The sequence below is a fragment of the Rhizopus microsporus genome (genome assembly GCF_002708625.1).
Source record: "Rhizopus microsporus ATCC 52813 unplaced genomic scaffold scaffold_18, whole genome shotgun sequence".
Lineage (NCBI taxonomy): Eukaryota > Fungi > Mucoromycota > Mucoromycetes > Mucorales > Rhizopodaceae > Rhizopus > Rhizopus microsporus.
In genome coordinates this window covers 425,226-450,596 of record NW_019671933.1, presented here as the reverse complement: position 1 = coordinate 450,596, position 25,371 = coordinate 425,226, and the positions used below count along the sequence as shown (strand labels likewise).

At 36.9% G+C, this 25,371-nt stretch overlaps 17 protein-coding genes across 17 annotated transcripts; 11 read left to right on the top strand and 6 right to left on the bottom strand.

Annotated features, from left to right (window-relative positions):
* Window positions 1-467: 467 nt before the first annotated feature.
* On the top strand, window positions 468-755 carry RHIMIDRAFT_206964 (uncharacterized protein; the record flags this gene model as incomplete). The annotated part of the gene is made up of 1 exon (XM_023606946.1): window positions 468-755. The coding sequence occupies one exon, from the start codon at window positions 468-470 to the stop codon at window positions 753-755; it is 288 nt and encodes a 95-aa protein (XP_023463105.1).
* Window positions 696-1,113, top strand: RHIMIDRAFT_263762 (uncharacterized protein). The gene has a single exon (XM_023611699.1). It carries the CDS (start codon window positions 758-760, stop codon window positions 977-979), a length of 222 nt encoding a protein of 73 aa, XP_023463104.1. The 5' UTR covers window positions 696-757; the 3' UTR covers window positions 980-1,113.
* Window positions 1,114-1,635: 522 nt separating this feature from the next.
* Window positions 1,636-2,075, top strand: RHIMIDRAFT_51636 (uncharacterized protein). The gene has a single exon (XM_023615350.1). The coding sequence runs from the start codon at window positions 1,667-1,669 to the stop codon at window positions 1,949-1,951; it is 285 nt and encodes a 94-aa protein (XP_023463103.1). The 5' UTR covers window positions 1,636-1,666; the 3' UTR covers window positions 1,952-2,075.
* A 123-nt stretch (window positions 2,076-2,198) lies between these two features.
* RHIMIDRAFT_246345 (cysteine proteinase) lies at window positions 2,199-3,724 on the top strand (the record flags this gene model as incomplete). The annotated part of the gene is made up of 3 exons (XM_023610298.1): window positions 2,199-2,615; window positions 2,696-2,749; window positions 2,807-3,724. 3 exons carry the CDS (start codon window positions 2,199-2,201, stop codon window positions 3,722-3,724), a joined length of 1,389 nt encoding a protein of 462 aa, XP_023463102.1.
* Window positions 3,725-4,113: 389 nt separating this feature from the next.
* On the bottom strand, window positions 4,114-5,787 carry RHIMIDRAFT_315617 (S-adenosyl-L-methionine-dependent methyltransferase). The gene is made up of 7 exons (XM_023615012.1): window positions 5,220-5,787; window positions 5,140-5,171; window positions 4,993-5,083; window positions 4,678-4,944; window positions 4,585-4,630; window positions 4,408-4,527; window positions 4,114-4,353 (listed from the first exon to the last, which is right to left on the bottom strand). Exons 1-7 carry the CDS (start codon window positions 5,457-5,459, stop codon window positions 4,154-4,156), a joined length of 996 nt encoding a protein of 331 aa, XP_023463101.1. The 5' UTR covers window positions 5,460-5,787; the 3' UTR covers window positions 4,114-4,153.
* A 1,195-nt stretch (window positions 5,788-6,982) lies between these two features.
* Window positions 6,983-8,261, top strand: RHIMIDRAFT_315616 (S-adenosyl-L-methionine-dependent methyltransferase). The gene is made up of 7 exons (XM_023615011.1): window positions 6,983-7,116; window positions 7,167-7,198; window positions 7,254-7,341; window positions 7,394-7,660; window positions 7,715-7,760; window positions 7,822-7,941; window positions 7,991-8,261. The coding sequence occupies exons 1-7, from the start codon at window positions 7,024-7,026 to the stop codon at window positions 8,188-8,190; spliced, it is 846 nt and encodes a 281-aa protein (XP_023463100.1). The 5' UTR covers window positions 6,983-7,023; the 3' UTR covers window positions 8,191-8,261.
* Window positions 8,262-8,332: 71 nt separating this feature from the next.
* RHIMIDRAFT_206803 (Phox-like protein) lies at window positions 8,333-9,394 on the top strand (the record flags this gene model as incomplete). The annotated part of the gene is made up of 1 exon (XM_023606936.1): window positions 8,333-9,394. The coding sequence occupies one exon, from the start codon at window positions 8,333-8,335 to the stop codon at window positions 9,392-9,394; it is 1,062 nt and encodes a 353-aa protein (XP_023463099.1).
* A 137-nt stretch (window positions 9,395-9,531) lies between these two features.
* Window positions 9,532-10,565, top strand: RHIMIDRAFT_240896 (protein phosphatase 2C; the record flags this gene model as incomplete). The annotated part of the gene is made up of 5 exons (XM_023609477.1): window positions 9,532-9,765; window positions 9,815-9,976; window positions 10,029-10,075; window positions 10,123-10,357; window positions 10,407-10,565. 5 exons carry the CDS (start codon window positions 9,532-9,534, stop codon window positions 10,563-10,565), a joined length of 837 nt encoding a protein of 278 aa, XP_023463098.1.
* A 220-nt stretch (window positions 10,566-10,785) lies between these two features.
* On the bottom strand, window positions 10,786-11,457 carry RHIMIDRAFT_240895 (uncharacterized protein; the record flags this gene model as incomplete). The annotated part of the gene is made up of 1 exon (XM_023609476.1): window positions 10,786-11,457. The coding sequence occupies one exon, from the start codon at window positions 11,455-11,457 to the stop codon at window positions 10,786-10,788; it is 672 nt and encodes a 223-aa protein (XP_023463097.1).
* Window positions 11,458-11,579: 122 nt separating this feature from the next.
* RHIMIDRAFT_240894 (SIN1-domain-containing protein) lies at window positions 11,580-13,908 on the top strand (the record flags this gene model as incomplete). Its single annotated transcript, XM_023609475.1, has 8 exons — window positions 11,580-11,911; window positions 11,963-12,552; window positions 12,612-12,686; window positions 12,734-13,243; window positions 13,295-13,422; window positions 13,477-13,605; window positions 13,665-13,797; window positions 13,856-13,908. 8 exons carry the CDS (start codon window positions 11,580-11,582, stop codon window positions 13,906-13,908), a joined length of 1,950 nt encoding a protein of 649 aa, XP_023463096.1.
* A 66-nt stretch (window positions 13,909-13,974) lies between these two features.
* Window positions 13,975-15,053, top strand: RHIMIDRAFT_240893 (uncharacterized protein; the record flags this gene model as incomplete). The annotated part of the gene is made up of 2 exons (XM_023609474.1): window positions 13,975-14,041; window positions 14,098-15,053. 2 exons carry the CDS (start codon window positions 13,975-13,977, stop codon window positions 15,051-15,053), a joined length of 1,023 nt encoding a protein of 340 aa, XP_023463095.1.
* A 44-nt stretch (window positions 15,054-15,097) lies between these two features.
* RHIMIDRAFT_263750 (uncharacterized protein) lies at window positions 15,098-16,776 on the top strand. The gene is made up of 2 exons (XM_023611697.1): window positions 15,098-16,366; window positions 16,457-16,776. Exons 1-2 carry the CDS (start codon window positions 15,134-15,136, stop codon window positions 16,508-16,510), a joined length of 1,287 nt encoding a protein of 428 aa, XP_023463094.1. The 5' UTR covers window positions 15,098-15,133; the 3' UTR covers window positions 16,511-16,776.
* Window positions 16,777-17,208: 432 nt separating this feature from the next.
* RHIMIDRAFT_246336 (uncharacterized protein) lies at window positions 17,209-17,601 on the bottom strand (the record flags this gene model as incomplete). Its single annotated transcript, XM_023610297.1, has 1 exon — window positions 17,209-17,601. One exon carries the CDS (start codon window positions 17,599-17,601, stop codon window positions 17,209-17,211), a length of 393 nt encoding a protein of 130 aa, XP_023463093.1.
* A 197-nt stretch (window positions 17,602-17,798) lies between these two features.
* On the bottom strand, window positions 17,799-18,065 carry RHIMIDRAFT_206880 (ribosomal protein S25; the record flags this gene model as incomplete). Its single annotated transcript, XM_023606943.1, has 1 exon — window positions 17,799-18,065. A coding segment is annotated over one exon (267 nt), but the record flags the coding sequence as incomplete, so codon positions are not given.
* A 1,970-nt stretch (window positions 18,066-20,035) lies between these two features.
* On the top strand, window positions 20,036-21,603 carry RHIMIDRAFT_246334 (uncharacterized protein; the record flags this gene model as incomplete). The annotated part of the gene is made up of 2 exons (XM_023610296.1): window positions 20,036-20,459; window positions 20,513-21,603. 2 exons carry the CDS (start codon window positions 20,036-20,038, stop codon window positions 21,601-21,603), a joined length of 1,515 nt encoding a protein of 504 aa, XP_023463091.1.
* Window positions 21,604-21,754: 151 nt separating this feature from the next.
* RHIMIDRAFT_51507 (apolipo protein A-I binding protein-like protein) lies at window positions 21,755-23,124 on the bottom strand. The gene is made up of 4 exons (XM_023615349.1): window positions 23,093-23,124; window positions 22,952-23,039; window positions 22,820-22,900; window positions 21,755-22,766 (listed from the first exon to the last, which is right to left on the bottom strand). The coding sequence occupies exons 1-4, from the start codon at window positions 23,102-23,104 to the stop codon at window positions 22,255-22,257; spliced, it is 693 nt and encodes a 230-aa protein (XP_023463090.1). The 5' UTR covers window positions 23,105-23,124; the 3' UTR covers window positions 21,755-22,254.
* A 379-nt stretch (window positions 23,125-23,503) lies between these two features.
* RHIMIDRAFT_240887 (uncharacterized protein) lies at window positions 23,504-23,800 on the bottom strand (the record flags this gene model as incomplete). Its single annotated transcript, XM_023609473.1, has 3 exons — window positions 23,504-23,529; window positions 23,585-23,620; window positions 23,686-23,800. The coding sequence occupies 3 exons, from the start codon at window positions 23,798-23,800 to the stop codon at window positions 23,504-23,506; spliced, it is 177 nt and encodes a 58-aa protein (XP_023463089.1).
* Between the last annotated feature and the right edge of the window lie 1,571 nt (window positions 23,801-25,371).

The following is a 25,371-nucleotide window of genomic DNA, read 5'->3' as shown; positions in this document are numbered from 1 at the left end:
AAAAAAACAACAGGAAAAGAGGACTTTTTCAGTGACCGCCTATCCAAAAAAGGTGGGTTTCCCCACACAAATATAGAAATAAATGATCTACATGCAAATCTTGACTTTCTCTTTTGTATATCATATCAGTTTATGTGAATGCTGTAAAGTGAAGTCATCATCTAACTGCGACCCGCTGTGCAACATCAAATCAGATAAAAGAATTGAGCTTGTGATTGTATTCTATTCCTTAAGCAACAACGAAAAAAAGAGAGGGCTAAAGATGACAAAAGATGCCGAATTGCTCTCTCTCTCTCTCTTTCATTTAATTTACAGCCAAAATAGCCCCCTTTGCTCTGACCGGCAATTATATACAAGATCAAGGTTATGCAAACTAAATATTCATGTGAAAGTCTTATTGGTCCCACCTTTTTAGTCTCACTTTCCTCCCCTTTTTTCCTTCTTTTTTTATATCTTTATTCTTAAAAATGAACCGTCTTGAACAAATTGCACTCGATCCACGATTCCATGAAGCCTTGTCTGTCCTAAAAGGCTTTCGAAACGGTGTTGTTTATGGTGCCAAGGTTAGATTCCCGCATACTTTGGTCATGACCATCTTGTTCAAAACTGGATCGGAAAGTTTCAATATAAATATAAATACACACACAGCCTTTTCAGAAAGTAAAGTCGCATTTTTGCAATTTTATAATACAATTTATACGAAAAAGCGACAAGCCAGCACGACATTTCTTTCTGGAAATAGTGTAGTGCATTAAACATGCATACATATAGAGCAGAAAGTAAAGTCAAAGGTATCTTGAGAGCAACTAAACAACACACCCTTAGTTTGAGTATGCTTGCTACCATTTACAAGGCTCTGTATAAATTTGTTAGTGGGTACTTACCTTTTATAAAAATATGCTCAAATAAGCTCACAAATGCCCTTATCGCACCTTCCCCCACGCTTTTGTATGATAGTAAACCAGGCCATCTTTTGTGAAGCAAAGAACAAAAAATATTGAGCAATATGTAGCAAGAAGCTGCTTTTCAAACATTTGGACGCATACCATGTAAATATAATAGCACAAATGAGAGCAAGCCCTCAAAATACTATCAGCATTTGCAAGATACGCGCGTGTTCTGTCATATTTTCTTTTATAATCCTTACCATTTTTTATAAGCTTGCATAAGCCAACGTACAGCGAATATGCGAACGTCATGTGTCTGAGTAACGTTTACATTGTATTATCTTTGTCTGCTTTTGTGGTTAAATCATGTGCAACAGCTAACAGAAGAGTGTCTACTTTTTTCACCTAACAGCTATAGAAATTATTTGATATCGCGTCATCAGCAAGAACTAAGTTCTCTTTCTGATTTACGAAGAGTAATATCATATGATAAAGAAGATATAAACCAACACAATCTTGTAACGTTTAGAGATAGAACTTACTATAAGCCTATATAATCTCAAAGAACCTGATAGACTATCCCGTGCTTTATTTAAGCATCTGTACTTTGGTAATTAGCCTTATTGCTCTTATACGCCATTTGCTTCATTAAACAAAAAGGTGCATTATGCGTCACACGAAGAGCTAATCTATTAGCCAATCAATGCCTGTGTATTTTACTTGTAATTTTCTCTCTTTCCCTCTCTCTGTCTTTTCTTTTTAAAAAAAAACTCTTTGTAATGCAACTAGAGGATGTACAAAAAGTGCTTCATGAGTTATCAACATTTACACAGTTTGTTATTGCAACTATAGGCATTTATGTAATATTATCACCAGTCTTTCAACATTTGGATTATAATACATCATCGCTTAACTTTGTTGTTCGTTTCCTTACATTCATCTTTCAATTCATTGGACTTCCTGATCTAACACAATATACAAGACCCAAGGAGTACTATGAGAAATTAGCAAAGCAACTGAATGGTAGCTTAATTAAAGTATACACGTTTTTATATTCAACATGATCTATTATAGAAAGCGAGCTAGCCACCACTCGCCACGCTGCACGTATTTGTGTAGCTTCCCATATTCCTTCTTACGATCCTTCTGCACTTGTTTCAGGCCTTGTTAACACTGGTAACTCTTGCTTTATCAATTCTGTATTACAGGTATAACAAAAGAATTTGAAAGGAGGGGAATCCGAGAATCATCTTTAAATAATAGGCATTTTCTTCACTTACTTATCTACATGATTATTTGCAAACCATCAATATGGCAACACCACCTGGGCTTCCACTTCCTGTTAGCCGTTCACTTTTAAAGACACTACGACGATTAAGTCAGCCTATGTATCGCCGTACTTCGTTTCGACCTACCGAAATTGTTACGGCATTGTCTTCAAACCGGCGCATCACAAATAGAGAACAACAAGACGCTCAAGAATTCTTTCAATTAATTTCTAGTGCATTGGATACTGAGGCACAACGTGTTGTTCAGTACACACGGTTCGGCGGAGGATTCAAGGAATTGCTCTCTGTAGACAGTCAGGGACAGCGTGGTAGTTCCCATGCATGGTTAGGTCGCGGGCTCAAGGGTCTAGTGAACCCAGTCATCAAGAGAAAGGAGTTTGAGAATCCATTGACTGGACTATTGGCAAATAGATTATCTTGTCTAAAGTGCAAATACACGGTAAGTTTCTCTTCTGCCGTGAAAGAAGAGAAATAGGAGAGAGATAAAGTATTAATTGATTGACAAACTAGTTCTTATAGGGTGCCATTCGACACTTTTCATTTAATAATATACAGTTGAATTTGCCAAACAAGGTGGGTACTAACGTTTAACTGTCACACCGCGCATTTACTTAACTTTGACGTCTACAGTATACAGCCACACTAGAAGAATGTCTGTCTCGATTTACAGATATAGAATACCTGCAAGACGCTTCTTGTCGTCGATGCTCCTTTATCGCTACCATAGAAACGCTTGAACAAGAAATTGCACGTTTGAAAAAAAATTCAAAAAAGACCAACAAAAAAAAACATTTAGCTCCACTTCAAGCCAAGAAATCTCGAATGGAACACTTGTTAAAGATGAGACGCATAGATGATGACGATGAAGAAGGATCCAAGGAAGAGTGTATGAGGATGAGTTGTTTGAGCAGTAAGCAAGTTATGTTGGCGAAACCGTCCAAAATCCTGTGTCTACACGTGTCACGATCAGCATACCTAAGCACTGGCATGGTTTACAAGAATCAATGTCGCTTATTATTCCCAGAATACCTGGACATAGGGCCTTATACCACAGACGGAGCAGATATCAATGTCGAGCAACCACAAGAATCAATGTCAAGTCCATCTGATCAAAGTCATGATAGAAGAATATATAAGCTCATGAGCATCGTTGTACACTATGGAAGTCACAGCTATGGTCATTTTGTTGCGTACAAAAGACGGATATACACAGATCGTTGCGAGTGTGATCAATGTGGTGCCGAGCATAAGAAAGAGATTTACAATGGACAGGATGTGTGGTACAGGATATCAGATACCAAAGTAGATGAATGCACACTAGAAGACGTATTGCATTCTAACCCGTATATGCTGCTTTATGAACTGGATGAATCAATGAGCAGTCGTGATTGTTGTGCAAGTGCCAGTAGTAGAAGTAGCATTAGCAGTGAGAGCAGCACGCATGTCCCTCTTTTTGAGGAAAAGTCAAATGATATATACAGTCCTATAGATGATGCAGCCAAAGAAGCACTTTTTGTAGCAAACGCACTACTTCGTTCAGCTGCATAAAACAAGTACATTATGTATAATAAATAGTTTCTTTACACTTTATTCAGAAATGATTCACACGCTGATAGAAAAGTGATAATTTCAGACAATAAATAATAAAAGAGAGACCACAAGAAGCAAAAGAAATGTTAGTATTTCAGTTACGTGTTATTCATAAGTGTTGATCACATTTATCTTCTCTCAAAAATATCAAGTTCATTTTGTGTATTACATGTTGTCTTTGAAGCAATAAAGAAAGGATAGGTAATCATCTAAAGTGATGACTGTTATTGAGCTTAAAAAAACAGCTTGTATTTACTTTTGTCTGCCTTTCATTATCACTCTTGTATGAATCTTAACACTATATAAAAAGTTAAGAGAATAAAGTGTTCATTTTTATATATTTAAAAGTGGCATTTACTAATTACTTTTTTTTTATTTTTTATTTTTTTAAGCAGTCTTTTGAGCAACAACGACATTTACATTAAAGTAACCACTAATATTCTCCATACAATACTTGAGTTCTCTCAAAAAGTCTCTTTGGTCGTGCTCATTTTCAAGACCAATCACGGGGCCTAGGACAGAGATTGTGCTCTTGACTCCATTTATCCAACTCCAAGCAAGTTTCTTTGCTGAATTTGTTTTAGTAGCTATTTAATAATGATCAATAATAATCCAATAACTATATATTTTTTTAGTATTACTGGTATCATTAAATCTAAACTGGGAATCAATAATATTGGTATTGCCTGCTTCTCGAACCATTCTCTCAATTTCTCCTCCGATACGTGGATTTTGTGATCTTTGTGCACAGGTTTGATGAACTATTTTTTAAAAGTTTGATTACTAAAATGACATATTTTCTTTTTAAATAAACTTGCCTGCGTATACACTCTTGTAGAAGGCGTCATCTTGTTTGGTTGGCATCTATTTGTGACTTAGAAACTGTGATACATACATCCTTGTAATCTTACTTCAATGTTTGCATCAACTATCTGCACCAATCCTCCTGGCTTGGTTACGCGAAGTAGTTCTTTGATTGCGCCAGGCCATTCATCCTCACGCAGGGCAAAGATCATCAATCTCATGTGAACAAAGTCAAAGGTATTATCTTCATAAGGAAGTGTTTCCAAGATATTTCCAATTTTGAAAGTGAATTGTTTTGGCATCATGTCAGTGTTGACTACATCAACTATATCGCAGCCGTGGTAATCACAATTGGGATAGTCGGAGATCATGTCCTATGTCGTGTTACAAATTGTGCATTTTAACAAAAAGAGTAAGCGTACCATAACCCAAGCTCCTGAACCACATCCAACGTCCAGAACACAAGCTTCGTTGTCAAATTTAATCAACTCGGTTACACTTGGCATCACATTTCTAATATCAGATGAGTAAAGACCCTTGTCTGTCACTTTTTGTTAATATTCAAATACCCTCCAAATGTTTCTTTAAAAGCAAAGTGTTGCTAAACAACATGGTTAATTTATATATATTTGTATTTAATCTATCTTACTCCTGTCAGTCTAAGTTGTTCTTCGTCATCTTTAGGTAGCCAATAAGTTGACTGTTGAACTTGATGAAATTCTCTTTGTGATGGAATAGTTGTGTCAAATGCACTTTCACTACTTGCTGACTCTGTGTATGATGTTTGTTCGAAATCTGTCATAACTCTTGTTGAAGATGGTTCTCTGATATGTTTATTTTCTATATTTTCTCTTGGAATACTGTATGTCTTTGTTAAACGATTTCCCATTTTGCTACAATTTTTAATTTAAAAAAGAAAACAATAAACTCACCCTCTCCTATTTATATCCTCCCAAAAAAAAAAAAGCTAAAAAAACAAAGGGGGAAGAATAAATAAGGGGCTGGCTTTTATCCTTCATATTTATCAGTAATCATTTGTCACACTCTCTTTACTCCCTCCGCCAAATTCTGAGCTTGCAGGTGATTGATCACAGTAAAGTCGGAAGCCTGATGTTTGTTGCAAGTTTGTTTACTCTCTTTCTCTCTTTACTGATACCTTCACTTCATCTTTGACTGTTTTTCTGATTACATTCAGATACATCATTCTGTTTTTACAGTAGCTTTTTTTTTTTTTTTAAAAAAAAAAAGAAAAATATACTTTCAGTCACATGAATAAAGGAACGGGAAGGCAATTTCTAAGATCCGCGCATTTCTCAAATTCAGACTGGTTGGTTTGAATGCAAAAAATAGTTCAGACTAATAAAAAAAGAACAAATACAGATGTGTGTTTATTATAAATAAGAAAAAAGAGAGAGCTCATTATTACAAATAAAGTCATTTTATATATGAAAACAGGACTATTAAGTGAGTTCATCATGACCAATAAGAATTAAGCATGGCGCGTTATATGAAAGTACTTTGTGCAAAGTAATTCCGTGTAAATTATGGCAGGGGAAGGATATCGCACAATGGATTACTACAAGAGTGAATTTTACATGCCTGAGACTACAGATAACGACAGATATACGAGGATGAAGCTAGTCTAGATGTATCGGTTAGGAACCTAACTGAATCACCTGTACGACTATGATATCAGCTGTCAAATAGGAGGCCACAGACTATACTGTTCCAAGCGAAAGGCTTTAAAATATGAAACTGAAAAAGACAAGTAGTTTAACGAGCTACCATGAGATATGTTGTTGATAGTAGCCCTTGGACGAAAGAATGAGTCAAGAGAGGAGTATGACCAAGACAATGCTTCTTTTATCTTGGAAAATGCAAAGCACTTGCTCTTTTATCTCGCTGGTGGAGCAAGGGAAACTGCAGACAACAACAGCTATGACTCTCATTTCAAGCCATGCTTGCATATTGTTATGAATCTTTTATGCAACAGTTTAATCTGCATAAAGGCCTAGATATCCAAAAGAATTACTTGATAACGAAAGTAGCAACACCTTACTGTGATATGCTTCTTAGTCTTTAAATGAAGAGTTTGTTTTGGATACATCCAAGATGGAAAATAGCTACTATTTGATCAATCTAAGCAAGTATGTCTCATATTGATACTTTAAAGACAACCCTTCCTCCTTTTTTTTCCCACCTTTTGAATATAATATGTGTCTTATTAGCTCTTTAAACATACAATTCTTTCTCAGAAAAAGAAGTTCTTACAATCCATCAAACTTTTGAGCAACTTTGATATTGCTATTCCTGGAAGTCCAAGTACACAAGGTTCTGTCAGACCTTGTCCGTCCTCTGGTATGATGTACAAATGTTGTACAGTGAAAAGAAAGAAACCATGAAATTCTTTTCGTTTCCTTTATTTCTTTTAGAATTAATCACGCAAGGATATTATGACGGTTATTTCAGATAGAGAGTTTCATGATATTGAGACATCAAGCTATTGGCTTCCCAAGGACGACGAAGAGCAGATGAGGTTAACAGGGGTAAGAACGAAAAAGATTAAAATACAGGGTAAATATTTACTGTTGTATAGCAACATTTTGCTTTTAAAGAAATGCTTGAAGGGTAATATTTGGTAAATATATAAATGTATTTGTTTGGAGGCTTATTCGTAGCTTAGAAATGTTATGCCAAGTGTATCATTGGATTTCAGCAAAGGGAATTTATCTGTTCTCGACGTCGGTTGTGGTTCAGGAGCTTGGATAATGGTAAGTTGAGATTAGCAGAAAAAAAAGCCAAGAGTTGATTTAAAGAGTATAGGATATGATCACTGATTATCCCAAATGTGATTATCATGGCTGTGACATAGTTCAAGCCATTCCTACAAACATGATGCCAAAACAATTCACTTTCAAAATTGGAAATATCTTGGAAACACTTCCTTATGAAGATAATACCTTTGACTTTGTTCACATGAGATTGATGATCTTTGCCCTGCGTGAGGATGAATGGCCTGGCGCAATCAAAGAACTACTTCGCGTAACCAAGCCAGGAGGATTGGTGCAGATAGTTGATGCAAACATTGAAGTAAGATTATAAAGTGTAACATTAAAAGAAGCCCTCATCTTTACCTTTCCTTAGCTACCCGAGCAAAAGGATACTGTCTTTTACAAGTCCTTATCAGCTGGTAAAAAGAAAAAACGAAGGGAGAAATAAATAGACAATTAATAGTTCCTCCTTTTTAATAGTGCATACGATCTGTAAGGCAGTAGGACAGAATCCACGTATTGGAGGAGAATTAGAAAGATTATTAAAAGAGGTTGGCAATACAGCGATTATTGACTCACAGTTTCGATATAATGATACCAGTAAGTGTCTTTTATAAAACAATAATAATGTTACAAACATCTTGTTCAGCAACAGGAACTCGGTTAGCCAAAAAGCTCATTTGGTGTTGGTTAGAAGGTTCAAAGACAGGAATGACTGTAGCAGCACCCATTTTAGGCTTAAATAACAAAGCGGAGCAAGAAAATTATCTCAAAGAGCTAGAACATTGCATGGCAACAACAAGTGGATACTATAATGTCAACGTTGTCGTTGCTCAAAAACTGGCTTAATGCAAATAAATAATAGCCGAATTGATCCCCGCTTAAAGACGTTGAAGGCGGCATGACTCTATTTGTGACGCAAATAAAAATATTTCCCTTTTCCTTTTTTCTTTTTCTTTTTCTCTCTCTCACTTTCTTTCTTTCTTCACTGATGAGTGAAGTCGTTCAAGCCATCTACATTCGAGAAACTGAAACTCGACAACAACCTAAACCACATACAGTTTACAAGATTGAAGTACATGCTGCGGTGCGCAATTGGTTTGTCTGGAAACGATATTCAGAATTTGAGAAATTAGACACCATGTTTCAAACCATATTCCCTAAACATACACGGCCTGTTTCACTACCGCCCAAACATTACTTTCCTCGGACCTTCAATGATCCAGAAAGGATCGAAGAGCGACGACGAGGACTTGAGGCTTACTTGCGAGGTATTCTGAGCAGCCGAGACGATCGATGGAGATTGACAGATATCTGGAGAGAGTTTTTAGCTATACCAAACAACAATACATTATCAACCAAGGAGATGTACACATCCGAGAGTTGGCTAGATGAATACCATACGATGAGCAACACGGCACGAGAAGTCAGATCGTTGATGAATCGAAAACATACCCATATGGCACGTAATGAAATATCAGCATCACACCAGTGCACAGTACAAGCCAAGAAGCTCCTCGTCTTTTTGTCAGCCAAGTTATCGACACTTGAATCCGGACTGAATAGCTTATCAGCTATTTTATCAGAGGGCGAACTGAGAAGACGACAAGATATGGTCTCATCTCTCAAAGATGAAAAGGATGCTCTCATGCAGCTCGCTAATACCTCCGCACGCGCCGATCAGCAACTTGAACAACAAAAGCAGCAGCCTGTCACGCAGGAACGAAAAGCACTATTTAATGAAATCAAACCAGAACGCAAAGGTATGGGAAGAGCGTTTGGTGCAGCCTACAAAAAACAACTACAAGAGACAGAAGTGACAAGGGGATTAGATAATGAAGGGTTAGTTGTCTATCAGGACCAGTTGATGAAAGAACAAGATCAGCAAATTGAACAGTTTAGTTCTATTTTGGCCAGACAAAAGCAATTGGGTATTACGATTGGACATGAATTGGATACACAAAATCAATTATTGGATGAATTGGATGCTGATGTCGACAGAACTCAAACCAAACTCAAATTTGCTAATAAAAAGCTACAAAAGATAAAATAAGGAGAACATTTTTTGTTCTCTTTTTCTTTATTTATTTTGAAAGGAGTTTAAGAGGAAAGAAAGGGGGGACACATTTTTGATTAACAATAAATTTTTTCTTTTTTCTTCCTTTCTTTTTTTTTTTACTTTTTTCTATTATGGAGCAATCTTCTACGACAGCAACAACAACTTCAACAAAACAAGCCAAAAAGGCACCTGGATTCTTATTAGGAGTATCTGAAGATCGCAATAAACGATGTCGTAGAACAATGGAAGATGCTCATACCTTTGTATTCAATTACATGGGTGTACCTCGTCAGGGCTTCTTTGCTATTTTTGACGGACATGCTGGAAAGGCAACAGCTGAATGGTGTGGGAATAACTTTGATAAAGTATGGTAAAGAAAAAAGAGGTTTACAAATTATTCATAATCATAAATAGGTGTTGGCCAACGTAATTGAAGAAAGTAACCCAGACGAATCAGTTCCGGAAATTTTAAATAAAGCTTTTCTAAGAGTGGACAACCAAGTCAATGAACGTGAAGGAAAGTTCTCTGGCTGTACGGCTATCGTTGCCTTTGTGAAAGTGGCTGAAAACAACAAGGTTAGATATATATATTTATTACAAGATTCTTACAACTAACCCTCTACATTAGCGTATTTTATATACTGGAAACGTAGGTGATGCGCGTGCTGTCTTGTGGTAAGGAGCTATTATTCTTCTTTACTTTATGTATTCATTCATTATAGTCGTCAAAACAAAGCAGTTCGACTGTCTTATGATCATAAGGGATCTGATTCTCAAGAAGCAAAACGCATCATGGACTTGGGAGGATTTATGATGAACAACCGTGTGAATGGAGTATTAGCCGTAACACGATCATTAGGCGACAGTGTCATGAAGGAATTTGTTGTTGGAAATCCCTTTACGACCGAGACAGAACTAGGACCCAGCGACGAGTTTCTAATTTTAGCATGCGACGGAGTGAGTTGAATACAAATCTTCTTATAATGTGTACTTATATGTTTAATAGCTTTGGGATGTTTGTGAAGATCAAGATGCAGTTGACCTCATCAAAGATATACAAGACCCTCAAGTCGCAAGCCAAAAATTACTAGATCATGCATTGGCTAATTTTAGTACAGATAACTTGAGTGTTATGGTAATTCGACTTGATGATACTAAAGAGTAAAGAACAAAAAAGAAGACAACGAATGGCAGGTGTCCATTTACTATTACTATTATTATTGACTACTATTTGTACACTACTATACGCAACCTCAATATACTTTTGCGTTTAAACACTTTTATTTCTACCACTACTACTACTTACTACTTACTACTTACTACATTGACACATACAACACACCCACACGCACCCATAAAAAATCACCATTCTACTATTAAATTCTTTATTTTATATCATGAAATTCACCTTCAATAACCCTTCCTGTTCTTTGTTGTTGCACTGTCAGTGGTATATGCAATGCATGTCCTACTCGATTGACCAGTTGGACATCCTTAATACTTGAATCCTGATCAGCAAAAACCAATAAGATACAATCGCGTAAATCAAATTCGAGTTTTATCCGCTGTTGTGTAATACCTTGGACCATGATGGATGTGGATGAGGTACCTCGTAAATAAGCACGACTGGTCAAATCGTCAGGTCGGATACCATGATCCATCAGAGTCGATCGACCATGATCGGTCTGTGCCCAATCTTCGACTCTTTTCAGAGCTTCTTCCTGCAATACGCTGTTTCTTGACAAAGGAACATTGTAATAGTTTGCAAAGAGGTCTGACCAGACTGACAGGGGTTGTTGCTGTATTGCTGCTTGATTGAGTTGTCTCTTGAGCTTCCAGAATTGAAAAGCGCCTACTGCTGCTATTCCACCAAGACCTACCAGCAGAAATGGGCCTAGCACAAGGGTCGCAGCAATACCTGTACCAAATAAAGCGATACGCCGTTGAGTAGGTGTCATACGCATCAAAAGTTGAATTAATGGTCGATTTGAATACATGCGTCGCTGAACAAGAGTCATCTTTAGTTGCTGTGGTGGTGGTTTAATGAATCGTTGCATGATATAATTAAAAATAAAAGAGAAAAAAAAAGGGTTAAATCATTATGTAATTTTCCTATTAATCTCCCCTCCTTCTTTTTTTAATATATTTTTCTAAACAGCATAAAAAATAAAAAATAAAAATGTCACTGATTACAGATCCTTTATACTTGATTCATATTAGTCGAATAAAATTCTTGCGAGTAGATGAACGAGGAGAACGCATCATTAGCTTCCCACCTACTGTCATGTCAGATGACTATGTGAGACTAGCAGCACCTCTCTATCCTGAGATGCAGTACTGTTATTCTCCTCCTATGACCGAAAGCAAACTGACGACAAGCCCACGTACAACAAAACGAAGTTATCGACATAGAAAGCAATATGTACCTATTCGACCGTTGACGAAGAAGGAAACTGACAGTGATGAGGAAGAAGAAGACATGGATGAGGAAGAAAGACAAGAACTAGAAAAGTAAGCATCATAAACAAATATAAACAAGACATACTGATAGCTATAAAAAAGTAAAATAGAAGAACAGCAACAACCACCTGTAGGACTATTCAATGCTACACATCCAAATCAAGAAGAAACTTCACTTCATCCCTCTGTGGAGTCGGCCATTGACCCTTCTCCACGTTCCTCAATCGAAGAAGCCAACGTGAGCATGTTTCCCTTTCCGACAAGCAGCCATGAGTCTCCAGAGGACCAGCCCGAGAAAAAGATCACACAAGTCGTTGCAACCGAACACCCACTGTCATATACCAAAAAGGTCTCACCAATTCAACAACAACAGAAATCGGCGTTATCTGCGCTCATTGCTGAAAAGGCAACAGCAGCAGAGAATCCGTTTGCAGAATACGCATTTGCGTCGGGCAAGGGAGAAGCTAAACCGATCAATCTTTGTGTGTATATACCATGCTCGTTTAAACCCTATGAGCCTGTAAAGTTGATCGTAAAGCCAGATGCATTGATTGATGATGTGATTGGATATATATTATATGACTATGTAGAACAAAAGCGTGGTCCTGAATTAGAGGTCGAGAGCTATGATCTGTCCGAGTGGGTCTTGTTGATTGCTGAGGACGATGGAGAGATAGAAGAAGATTTACCAGGTAAGTAATAGTAATAATAGTAATAATAAATCCGATCTGACCTCAATTGATTTACTTAGCGGTGGACAGAACAAGGCGTATCGACCGTGTCTCATTTGATCAATTTGCTTTATGTAGAGCAACACCATCACAAGGTAATAACATACACATGATAATGACTGCTTTTACTGAGACTTTAAAGTCAAACAAAACGACATCACGCGGGCCAAAATGGGCAAGACAAAGCCAGACATTGAAGCCTTGCGCCAGAAAAAGCAACAAGCTGTTCTGCCTGAATCGACAACGATACCCACTTCAACCCAACAAGAAGATATACCAACCCATCAACTCATGCATCATCGTATAGCCGCACAGGAACCTGATCCATCTACTGTAGCTGTTCCTGTGCCATCATCCAAAGCAACATTGACCAAGGCTACGATGCCAATGACGCCATTAAAGTACTTCCGAATCAAACTGATGACAAACGAGGAAGTCTCGGCTACGACAGCCATACCGGTTTATGCAGAAATGTTCATTGGCGATGTGCTCGAGTTAGTGTGCAGAAAGCGAAAACTGGATGCAAATGGATATATGTTGACGATCGCAGATACAAATGTGATTGTGCCAAATGATACGACAGTGGAAAGTATGAAGGAAATTACAGATCTGACACTTGTCAAGAAAGAGAGAACACTGACAATACCAAGCAGTAAGTTGTATTTAATTAGATACATTCATCCTATTTACACATTTTATGCAGCTAATCATCTATGGCGATCACCTATTAAACGTAAAAAGGATGAAGTTACCCATCCAATGTATTTTTCAGATGTAAATCAAAGACCAACCGCGGCAAATGCAAATGATGGAATATTTTCACAGTACAAGGTAATATTTTCTTTATTTTCATTATTATACAACATAGTTATTAAACAGTATTAGCAGAAATATTCTGTGAGCAGAAAGATGCCCATGTTTGTTAGTAAAAAAGTGTATATATTAGCAATTGACGGAGATTATATTCATTTAATGCCACCTGAACACAAAGGCATGTTTGATTCTGTCAAGACGGTAAATGACAAAAGAAAAAGAAAAAAAGATGTATTTATAAAACTAATACATGCTTTTAGACATCGTTTCATGCGAGCGCTATAAGAAGTTGTAAACAGAGTAAAAAAGTTCCATCAAATTTCAAGATTATAGTACTTAAAGAAAGGGATTACAAGACGTATGACCTTGAAGCAGAAAGCTCAAAGGAAGCTTGTAAGTTATTTCCTTAAAAAAAAAGAAAGGAAAAAAAAAGCTAACATAAAAATGATAGATGAAATTTGTGCTCGTATTCGATTTTTGATGCAAGTGACCAAAGGAGCCTAAATAAATAAATGACCTGAATTCTTTTATTTTGTCATACCAAATAAACTTTTTTTTTTCTTGTTCAAAATGAAGCGAATCTCGACTCTGCTTGGTAATCATAACAAAACAAGCACGAGTGAAAGAGTTGAACAAGGTAAGTCCTGTCATTTTGCTGATATATAAATTATTGATTTTGTTCACATTGGATAGAAAAGATAACAACGGTTGTCATGGGAGCAAGAGGAACAGGGAAAACGACATTTTTGTATAAATCCTACTTTAAATACAACACGAATGAACCTGATACTGAATTTGAAGTGATACCAACAGAAGAATACAATGTAGAAACGATCCTATTTGATTCATACAAGTTTGAATTATGGGATTATCCAGATATAGAAAACAGTATATCCACTCTAAAACATGCAAAAGTGATTATTTATTTCATAAAGGAAGTACAAGACAAGAGCAGAGAAAGACTGATGTTACTCTTACACCAAGAGAATTTGATCAGAGAGGAAGCAATTATTATTACTGTTGTTAATGATGAGCATATGGATATACAGGATATAGCAGAGATATGGGTACAGGATAAGGGGTTGATCAGGAAATTAAAAGGACACGATTGGAGATTATTTTCAATGAACGAGATAGACCGGATATTTGACTATTTGACATTAAAATTGAATCAAAAGCGACAGTTGCCTAATCCGTATCAGCTGAATGATTTCGACTTTGAACAACGGTTCTACCATGGACAACAGTTTTTATTTTTCGATACTTGGTGTCTTATTCGGATCATCTATCTGACATTAACCAAGGACTATAAAAAGAGCAAGCTATATTTTTACCTCCAACAATATAAATATAATGAAGAGCAGGATATAAAGTACTCTGAAACCCAGGTGTTATTCTGGATACAAATGGTATCATTTGGTTTAATACAGTTGCCTATAAACAATTCAGTCAATTTTCAAGATTTTGTTGAAAGGAGTCAATTAAGTCAGGACTGCTGGAAAGAGTATTATTCATACCGTCTATTTTACTCTGAAAAGGCTTCTAAAGAATTTTTTCCCCCAGATAAAAAACCTTTACCCAATGCATTTAAACCTTCTTCTTTAGCTTTAAAAGGAAGTGGTCTGAGAATTGATTACCAAGTATTATAAAGCTAGAAAAAATTTTTTTATCTTTTTTCTCTTCTTTTTTTTTTTTTTTTTTTTTTTTTTTCCTGCAAATGCTTCCAACGATGCCTGTATTATTTCATGAAAATAAAAATAATTGGAAAAGATTGTTGTATACAATTATTAAATCAAGACAAGATCATAACAATAGCTGTGTTCTAACGCATGATCAAGATGATTTATGCTGTTTTAGTGATGATATAACGGAAGGCGAAATCATTATAAACATACTACAAAGAAATACGAACTGTCTAATCGAAAGATGGATCATCCATTTTCATGCGCATCAAGATGACATTCAGGGTTTATTGGATACCATTTCACATTTTATACATTCTAATCCATTATCCATTCACCATGTGTACACAATGATTCATTACAAGAATCAGCTATGCTCAAACTCTCATTTCGATCAGCATAAAATAATGGAATTTAGAAAATTAGCTCGCTTGAAAGCTCATCATTTCAACTGTAATTCAATTTCCATTCAACTTGTACTCGATGAAACCTTAATTATTATGCAGCACCACCAGCCTCCTATCATCGCTGTTCGTCGACTATCAAGACTTTCTTTATCCGCCATTGATCAAATCAATCATACCCATCCCATGACGACATCGATACCTATTCCTTCAACACATACAATGCAATACACTACACATCATCATTCCACTGTCGCTTATTCAACTTCTCCCATTCATACCAAACCTTCATATTTATCTGTTCCATCATCTCAAAGAAGAAGCTCACTCGATCATGGACTTTCTTTAGTCGGTAGCTTCGAAGAGTCTCTCTTCTCTGGTCGAATGTCCTCTCAACCTTCAAAACCCATCACCTTTCATTGTCAGCTGGGTGTTTTGGGTTATGACTGTAAACCATCATTGAAGTGCCCGCCACATTGGTCAATCTTGTTCCCTGCCACTTTTTATGATTTCCAAGATGATCATAGTACTCCCTATGTCGGCACGGTAGATATCCAAGACCATTTGCAGTCCAAGAACCTTTCTGTGCCTGGCTATCGTATACCGCCCAAGGGTCAAATCCAAGTCGTTGTCAAGAACCCAAACAAGACGGCGGTCAAGCTTTTTCTGATACCCTATGATTTTACAGATATGCCAAGAAACTCAAAGACTTTCCTCAGGCAAAAGTCTTATGGTGAACAGCCTGGCCATCATGATGTGCTTCGATATGCGATTCACTTACATGTCTGTAGAACGGAAAAAAAGAGGATTTACATTTATAAACATATTCGAATTGTCTTTGCAAATCGAATTGCTGATGCTCGAGAAAAGTTCAAGGTAATCTGTGAAGGTCCAAAAGAACCCGTGTATGTTCCTTTGTAAATAAATGTATATTTTTTTTCTTACATGCATAAACAAACATGATAGAGTAAACCATTACCGAATTCATGTTTCTGTCCGAGGATAATAGAGTGTCTTTGAGGGCCATCAAATAAGATTCATTCACTATGAGCATATAGAATATGTATTAAACAACCCATCAATGCATATCGTAACATTCCGATCAATATAACAAATAAACATGTATGCTTTTCTAAATTTAATCTAATGCAGCAGTCATTTATAGATATAGTATCTCATCAATGGTGGCCATTGTACATAGTAATACAATAAAAGATGATTCATAGCATGAAATTCATGCCCCAGGAACCTGAGAAGAAATATACGCTTGTGAAACTTAAAGCTGCATTGTTGACAAAGATAGAGGAGCATACATCACACAAGGCTTGATGTTGTGCAACCCCAACCAGAGACAAGCGTGGGATTGAAGAAGAAAGCAAGTGATGCAGGAAGTTGTTTTTATTGCTATAGATATTTCACAGATGATTCAATGTACACGCCTCAGCATAATTATTCCCAGGGATCACACACATGAATGTATACAGTGATTCCGGTATCAGAATTATGTGCATTGTAGGGTGGCTTTTCAGTAGTCAAGCAAGGAAAAAAAAAAAAAAATTAAGTCACAGACATGGTAGATGCGTAATCAGTGCACATATTCTTTCGTAGCTTGATATATACTAAACACAACTGTAGATAAATCCAAGTATTTAAAAGAGGTATTATCCGACAACTCTATTACACACTAGAGTTTGAACAACTACTGCTTTCAACTATTTTTACCACATGCTGTAGCCATACACTACTTGAGTCTCTTCATATGTTTTTACATCCTTAAAAGCGGACAAAATCACTATTCCTATCAAATTTTCCATCCAGGTCCAAGCAGTCGTCATGATGGCAGTGGAATTTGAGGCTACAAAGGCAATAGCTAGTAACATCATTTCTATATCCTTCAACTGTTTCAGCAGAATAACTTGGTATCTGAAAATTCTTATCCACAAGTGACTAAACACTTGTAAGGTCGACCACGAATACATGCCTGAATCTACCACGAATGCATTATTATCCTTTGAGAACTCAAGAATCATCAACACTAAACATTCAATTAAAATTATACGATGCCTTCTCTGTAGGAATTTCTCGTGTTCACTATTCGTAGCATGAATCATTTTTATACGCTTTTCAAGGCCATATTGGGCATCATCAATGAACACTTGCACCACACACACACTCACACCTTTTGCCCTTTAAATACAGTAATGATTAAGGCTAAGTAAATTTTTATTTGAAGTTTACAGATGAATGGATTTATTCATTGCTGACTTATTTTTCGTCACCAGTGGCACGAGCTATTGTTAGAGCGATATTAGTATAAATAAGCAAGGATAGCAATAGACAACTTACTGTAGATAACTTGAGAATGATGGCGAGAGATAGGCTTGATCAAACCTTGAGATTCGAGCTCACGGATAGCAATACGAGCCAAGGAACCGTTCAACTTGAGACGATCAACCAAGACAGATTGGGAGATGAGCTTGTAGGTAGGAACTTCCTTGAACAAACGTTCGTAAGTGGGCTTGTCGAGGACAACCAAGTTGTTGGCCTTGTCCTTGACCTTCTTAGCAGACCACTTCTTCTTGGCCTTCTTTCCACCAGATGAGGAGCTAGGCTTAGCAGCAACGTCCTTTTTAGCCTATATAATGATGAAGTGTTAATTGACATTTTAAAGATTCGACAAGGGGATCATCATTTCCACTGGCCACAGCCCGCTCTCCTCGTGTCATGCTGGCTTACTCCCGCATTTGGAGATATTGTATGGTTGGCTTCAACTGATCCGTTCATCCATCCATCCATCCATCCATCAATTGACATTTCGTATCCTTCCTTTTTCTCTGCCTGTATGTATATATATATGTGTTGCCATACATGTATAATCATACTGCATCCATCCACTGCTTTTTTTTTTACTTGTTATTCGTCTTTACATCGTTCATGATTTTGTATCATGCTGTTTTAGTCATCCGTTGTGTATTAAATGAGGCAGCTTGATGGACGTTGTGGAAATGATGCCCTAGATTCATTAACATACCATATTGGATTAGAGGAGGAAAACAATACTTGGAAGCTTGTTGCTTCTTCTTTAGGACGTGCGGAGCTCAATAAGATTTCCGCTCGGCCCGCACCTTTTAGTATGGATCGGAGCGTGATCAAAGGGGGGGGGGCAGGGGCAGGGAGCAAGTCTGTTGTAAAGTCACTGGAAATGGTGGCAGTTGTCGAAATAAAAAAAAACAATTCCTCTCCCAAATGAAGGATGGAGAACAAGAAAGAGAAAGTCGCTACATTACTTGTCTTTATTTATTTTTGCAGCTGTAGGAGAGATCATGAATGGAGTTCAATAGAATCATGTGTAATAAAAAGATCAATGTCTTTTATCGTTTTTACCTTCTTAAATGACTAAATTCATATCATGAAATATCTTGTCGTGAAACATGTAGATCGTTTACTTGTTGGAGAGAGTACACTACAGGGCTTATGAAGTCACAGGTTGTAAAATTTTATGCGTTTTTTTTTTTTTTCCTTTTCTCACTCATTCTCTCTCTCTCTCTCTCTCTAATGAACATTCCTCCCGGAGGCGGCCCTGTAAGAAGAAAAGATCCTCGATTAGTGCAACAAAATGTAAACAGACCATTGATGTAAGTGATAAAGAATAGGAATAGTGTGTTATATTTATCATGTAAATTTTTAAGAAATAATACGATTGGAATAATAAAACCAGCTGGTACAATGTAAGTCTAAAAGAGAAAGAGATAAAGAAAGATGGTTGATAGCCATTGTAGATACCCATCATCGGTGACAAGAGATCCATTTGGACCACCTTTATTTGATGAAGTAAGAATGACTATTCACAGTGCCTCCATGAATAACACATACATGTATAGAAAAGACAGAGTACAACACAACAAGACTATAACATGAATCAGACAATGAAAGCGGCTCTAAATTATGCCAATAGTGCATCTTTTGGATTCTATATACCAAAGCCTTCAGTTCATAACAATAATATTATACCTTGTGTTCCACGCTTTTAATGCAATATAAAAAGATAAGCAACATAACCACTCATAGACTTGTATGTAGCCATGTGAGTGTTTACCAGTTGATTAATAATAATAATATAAAGTTTTTTCCTTGTGAAGGCTCTCATTTGAAAGTCAAAATAATAGTATTTTGTTGTCTAGGAAACATTGCGATAGCTTAATCAATGGCTGTTGATTATATGGCAACTTAAAGGTTAAGAGTAGGTTGGCTGTGATGAATAATTGCACACAAGGATTTTATTTAACGACAAATACGATAAAAATCATAGAGATTCCTGCTAAAATAAAAATGAAGGAGTCTGGACTTTAAAAATAAGTTAAATCCAAAAATGGAAGTAAACTTGCGTAAGCTATTTGGCCTGTCCATTTCCATTTTTATTTATTTTGGTAAATGTCTCAGCTGCCACTTTTGAAAATCAGTCACTTTGATGAAGATATAGAATAAGGATCATTTTCGAATCTTTTTCTTTACTTTCATCTCGTTTTACTCCTTCCTTTTCATATTATGGACAACTCACTTAATTTTGACTGGCTAAACACTGATGGAACAATGATGAGCACTTTGCTTGGTTTGAACCAGATGCCTGATGGTTCTCCTCAAAAGGAACAAGCTACAACATCGCCTCAACAACACATCACACCCTCATTCGAACCTAGTATGTCGATGGTCCAGAACGATGATAACTTTTTGACCATTTCAACTGCTGCATCTATTTCAAAGCCAATGTCTAAAAAAAAGTTTAAGGAACCCATCTTTGTGACTGAGTTGCCCCAAAATGCCTACAACAGTAAAAAAAAGAAAAAGTCAGACTCAAGTAGTGACTCAGAGGATGAAGGACTGGGCGGTTCATACAAGGCAATGACCTCCAAGGAACGACGTCAGCTGAGAAACAAAATTTCAGCGCGTAACTTTCGTGTTAGACGAAAAGGTAAAACTAATTTATATATCCATTGCGCATGGTTACTAAATTTACAAATATAGAATACATTACACAATTGGAACAAAAGGTTGAATGCCAGGAAAAAACAATTGAATCATTAAAGGAAGAGAATGAAAAACTTCGTAAAGCAAATGATGAACTCATGCAACAGTTATTATCACAACCTATCACACAACCTTCTTCTTCAGGCTTAACAAGTGATGATTCAACTACAAGTGCTTCCGAAGGACAGTCGTCACCAGAGCCCTTATCTTCCATGCCATTTCAATTCCCATTGGATGAACTTTATGATTTCAGCCTCTTTGATCAGGTTGACCAGCAGTCTCCACAGTATAGTCAACAACAACAACAACAATTATCTCAGCCAAATGCTCCCTTCTCTCTTGAACAATTCAGCTCGTTTTATCTGCATCACGTTGCTACACCTGACGTCAATATCGGTAACATCTTGAATGAAAAGTTTAAGGATGGCATGACTCAAGAGGAACGCAGAACGGCTGCGAGTGAACTTTTATCTGAATATCCCTTATTGGGTGCTGCTCTCATGTCTATTATTCTTCGTCATACCATGACGCTCGAGTATGTCACGTCCATTGCCAGCGAATATTCTGGAACGCTCGTACAAACAACAGACAGATTAAAAGAACAAGAGACACCGATTGACAGTAAAAGGGAGAATACCAAGCATATCGAATATACTCCAGAAGAGATTGACGAGTATGATCCTCGTTTAGTGACAGACGAAGAATTGCTCGAATATATCTTGTGTTATCACCTTTCTCATTATGTGTTTATGCGTACCAAAGGCCTGACCCATCAAGAAACCATGAAACGCTGGAGAAAATGCTTCGATGAGAGAAAAAGCTGTATGGATGACTTTTGGGTAAAGATGCGTGGCAAAGAAAAGAAGAAGTCTTCTGGTTCCAAGTATATGAATGGTTCCCTTCGAACACTCCAAACTTACTGCAAGGTCGCAGGCGCTGTATTGAAAAACCCTCAACGTATGACTCAAATCCATAACGTGCTAAAAGAAAATATCCGATTTACAGATAATGAACACACACGACATGCTGAAAGACGTTATGCTTCCTTGATTGGCCCATTCAAGAATCTTCGTATCAGTTCAAACTAACATCTTTTCTCCCTTTCATATCTTCATCACTCATTTTTTGTATCTATGACGAACTCTGCATTATGTTTTTTTATTGTTATTAATAAAGTGTAAATATTCCAATATACATTGCCTTCCAGTAAATTACAGCCGTAGACAATGGGAAATGGGTGTCGCTCACAGCATAATAGAAGTATAAACAATAGCACTGGCAAGATTAAATCTTTTCCTAGAAACCCTAATCTTAAGTAATGGAAGAATAACCATATTAAATTCAAGACAATGTATCAAAGCTCATTGTTATTAGTCTGTTGGACAGTTTAGAAAACAAGAGTGAAACACTGCTTTCTAGTTGGTTGCACATGAATAAGTCAATATTAGACAATATGACGTGTTGAGTTACAGTGTTATTGAAAGTAAGGAAGGAGATGTAACTTGGTCTAATTCAAAGCAAATTGAGTAAATGATCGACCAAGAGCTAACATACCTTGTGGGACCTCGAAGAAGTATAATCCATTATACATAAGAAGGCGTTCAATGACGTGCGAACGAATGAGCCACAAGTGTATACTAGGCCTACCTCCCAGACAGCCGTCAGATACAGTCGTAACATCCATTTCTACTATATTTTATGAAAAGGATCGTACAAGGCTTTTTATTGAGTAGATTATGCTATTTTAACTCGACAACTTGATCACCAGCAGTAAAGTCTGGAACATCAAAATCGAATTTTTTCGCAATCGAAGGTGGAACGAATCGACCTCCGAGGAAGTGGTGCTTGCCTTTGAAGTAAGAGGAACAAGGTTTGGGCGCAGTAAGGGAAACGAGTACCTCGGGCTGGAACTGGACCTGCTCTGTGGGGCCTGTTTCCACGTTCCATCCAGAAGGAATATCGACCGAGACAATAGGTGTTTTGGTTGACCCAAATTGCTTGACAACCTCCTTGTAGGGGTCACGTACATCGCCATTGAAGCTGAATCCAAAGAGTGCGTCCAGGATGACGTCGGCTTGATCTAAAAGATCAGGTTGGAACTCTTTGTAGATGGGTAGCTCTAAGTTCTTGCACTGAACGAGAAGTCGTTGATAAAGATCCTTTTCAGGCTGCTTTGGATAGTAAATACTAGGCTTAAATCCGAAATGAAACAAATGTCTTGCGGCAACAAGACCATCACCTCCGTTGTTGCCTTCAAAAGGATAGTTAAAGATATAATGCCTTGGACCATTTAAACGGCTTTACCTGGACCAACGCAGACTAATACATGCGGCTTTTTGTTATTATCATAAGCTCTTTGTATTGCTTGGGCAACACTTAGACCAGCTAGTTTTCTATTATTATGTGTATATATTCTTAATGTGTGTCTAATCTTACCTAATTCCATGAGCTGATCAACTGAAAATCCACCTGAAGCTGACATGAGCTCAGCGTCAATTGCTTGAGCTACTTTTTGAGAAACACACTACAGACAAAATTTAGACGCTGAAGAGACACAGGCTATCCTTTGCATAATACCTTGAAAGCCATAATATAAAGTTAACAGGAAGAAAGCGTCGCTCTTTTTTTATTTTATTTTCTATCTTATGACATAATATTCAAACGCGTAACGCCATACTTATGAGTACATCACTCACACACACACTCACACTCACATATACTTGGCTCTTTGGCTTTCTTTTTAATAAACACATTAATACTCCTCTCCTTTGCTGCCTAGTACAAATATCGCTCGACTATCTCTCTCTCTCTTTTATGCGCCCATTTCTAATGTAAACTCATCTTGTTCATTCTATTTTCTACTATCCTCTTTGTTAAATACTAATTTATTCAATTGAATTTACAAACGAGGCAAGTTGACTGGCTTTTCATATCAATTGTATGGGTGTGTGTATAATATATATAAACATATTTAGTTGTAGCATTGACTTAATGAGCCTTCTTTCCAGAAGCCACTATTAAAAAAAAAAGAAATTAGATATTAAACCACAAAAAAGACAAGAAACTTACAAGCAGGGTTTCTGGGATCATTTCTGTATTGTTCAGCTATAGATGAAAATGGGCAATTAGTATGTAAAAAAAAAAAAATAAGAATAAAAAAGCTTAATTACAGTTAATCATGGCAGTTTGAGCCTTGTTGACCAAGTAGAGGACGAGAGCACCGCCAGCAATGAAAGGAACAACAGGACGGAAAGCAGGAACGTCAAATTTGCGCAAACCAAACATTTCGAGTTTTTTTTTTTGTAAAGAAAAAAGAAAGGGCCTTTTTTGGTGAGAGAGTGAAGCAGGGGCAGAGGCGCTCGCTTAAATCACCCTAGAATTTTTTGATTGGATAAGATAATGATGACGTTGTATTTTTTTTTTTCGAATAAAATATTTACGTGCAAAGGGGCTGTTTGATAGTGCTGGTTAAAGCTCCCTACTAAATGCAGCATTCCTTGATCTAATACTACAGTTAACATTAACATAATCTGCAAGAATCGATCGAATGCTCAATGCTGCGTTGCGTCTCGGTTCCGGACCTATTATTGGATGGAGTTGACAGTATTAAAATAGAATAATCAATAACGAATTAGTTAACTAAGCAAAAGTAACTTACTAAGCTTCCATCGTGAGCATTACCAGCTGAACACTGTCTACAAAGTTTCAACGGGTATACAATGAGGACATAGCCTATTTTGTAAATAATTAGGTTAGAACATAAACTTCAAGTGTTCAAAGTTTGGCAGATATACAGTCACACAAAATTGATTTTGATATGGTCATAAAGATAGCATAAAATTTAAGAAAACATATCTACTCTTTCTAATCTTTCCTGAAAATTTACCAATCAAACTAAACATGTCAAGCAAAAATTCATCAGATAACATTCATAGCTCTTATTAAAAGCGCGAACTTAAAAAGTATTGGGGAGTCTTCTGGCTCGATAAAGTTGATTTCACCTTGAGTCGTATTTCTGATATAGTCCAGATGCCCAAGAGCAGTGTTCAAAAAGATATTGCTAGAATTCGTGAGACTGGATCTTCTCTCTCAAGAAAGACACCTGGAGCTCTAAAAAATACTTAGCGAAAGAGCTCAAAGATGCTTGGAAAGAATTATAAGAAGAAACCCATCTGCGTCTAATAATTCTGTAAGATTCGAATTACAGCAAGCTGAGATTACAATCTCTCGACAGACAGTAATCAACTACTTGCAGGAAATGGACTTTAAATCGCACTTTGCTGCACATAAGCCATCTCTTACAGAAGCAAACAAAAAGAGAAGACTCCGTTGTGCCTTGTATCATGTCAACTGTATTCAAGAACAGTGGGAAAGCGTGGTTTGGTCGGATGAATCACGCTTTACAGTGGAGGGCAATGACAGTGGAGTCAGAGTTATTCGTAAGTTCGGCAAAAGATGCGAATATCGTCATGTTAAGTCCACAACAAGATGGGACCATAGAAGTGTTATGATATGGAGCTGTTTTTGGGCAGGAGGCTTTGGGCCTTTGGTGATCGTCGATGGTCCTGAAAATCAGGGCGTATATATTGTTATTTTGGCCAAGAATTTTCACCCTTGGTTTAAAAAACTGGTAGATGAAGAAGAGAGAGATTTCATCTTCCATGAAGATGGCGCAAGCTGCCATACTGGTGGCTATGTGAAATGGTGGAAAGAGACTCATCAAATAAGAGGTTTTGTAAGTATGAATGGTCGATGCCAAGCGGTTATCGTCGCCAAAGGCGGGCCAACGAAGTATTAAAATAAATATGAAAATATATTATTATTAAAATAGACATGCCAAAATTTCTTTTTATCAC

What these genes read in the sequence shown, in the direction of transcription:
- RHIMIDRAFT_263762 (XM_023611699.1), top strand. Translation starts at nt 758, where the DNA reads ATGCATACATATAGAGCAGAAAGTAAAGTCAAAGGTATCTTGAGAGCA.
- RHIMIDRAFT_51636 (XM_023615350.1), top strand. Translation starts at nt 1,667, where the DNA reads ATGCAACTAGAGGATGTACAAAAAGTGCTTCATGAGTTATCAACATTT.
- RHIMIDRAFT_315617 (XM_023615012.1), bottom strand. Translation starts at nt 5,459, where the DNA reads ATGGGAAATCGTTTAACAAAGACATACAGTATTCCAAGAGAAAATATA. An exon ending in AACAACTTAGACTGACAGGA is followed by an intron (nt 5,172 to 5,219) that starts GTAAGATAGATT and finishes CATGTTGTTTAG; the next exon opens with CAACACTTTGCTTTTAAAGA. An exon ending in TTTAAAGAAACATTTGGAGG is followed by an intron (nt 5,084 to 5,139) that starts GTATTTGAATAT and finishes ATCTGATATTAG; the next exon opens with AAATGTGATGCCAAGTGTAA.
- RHIMIDRAFT_315616 (XM_023615011.1), top strand. Translation starts at nt 7,024, where the DNA reads ATGACGGTTATTTCAGATAGAGAGTTTCATGATATTGAGACATCAAGC. An exon ending in TTTAAAGAAATGCTTGAAGG is followed by an intron (nt 7,199 to 7,253) that starts GTAATATTTGGT and finishes TTCGTAGCTTAG; the next exon opens with AAATGTTATGCCAAGTGTAT. An exon ending in TAGTTGATGCAAACATTGAA is followed by an intron (nt 7,661 to 7,714) that starts GTAAGATTATAA and finishes ACCTTTCCTTAG; the next exon opens with CTACCCGAGCAAAAGGATAC.
- RHIMIDRAFT_263750 (XM_023611697.1), top strand. Translation starts at nt 15,134, where the DNA reads ATGCCTGTATTATTTCATGAAAATAAAAATAATTGGAAAAGATTGTTG. An exon ending in ATGCTCGAGAAAAGTTCAAG is followed by an intron (nt 16,367 to 16,456) that starts GTAATCTGTGAA and finishes CAAACATGATAG; the next exon opens with AGTAAACCATTACCGAATTC.
- RHIMIDRAFT_51507 (XM_023615349.1), bottom strand. An exon ending in TGATCAGCTCATGGAATTAG is followed by an intron (nt 22,901 to 22,951) that starts GTAAGATTAGAC and finishes ATAGAAAACTAG; the next exon opens with CTGGTCTAAGTGTTGCCCAA. An exon ending in ATTAGTCTGCGTTGGTCCAG is followed by an intron (nt 22,767 to 22,819) that starts GTAAAGCCGTTT and finishes ATCCTTTTGAAG; the next exon opens with GCAACAACGGAGGTGATGGT.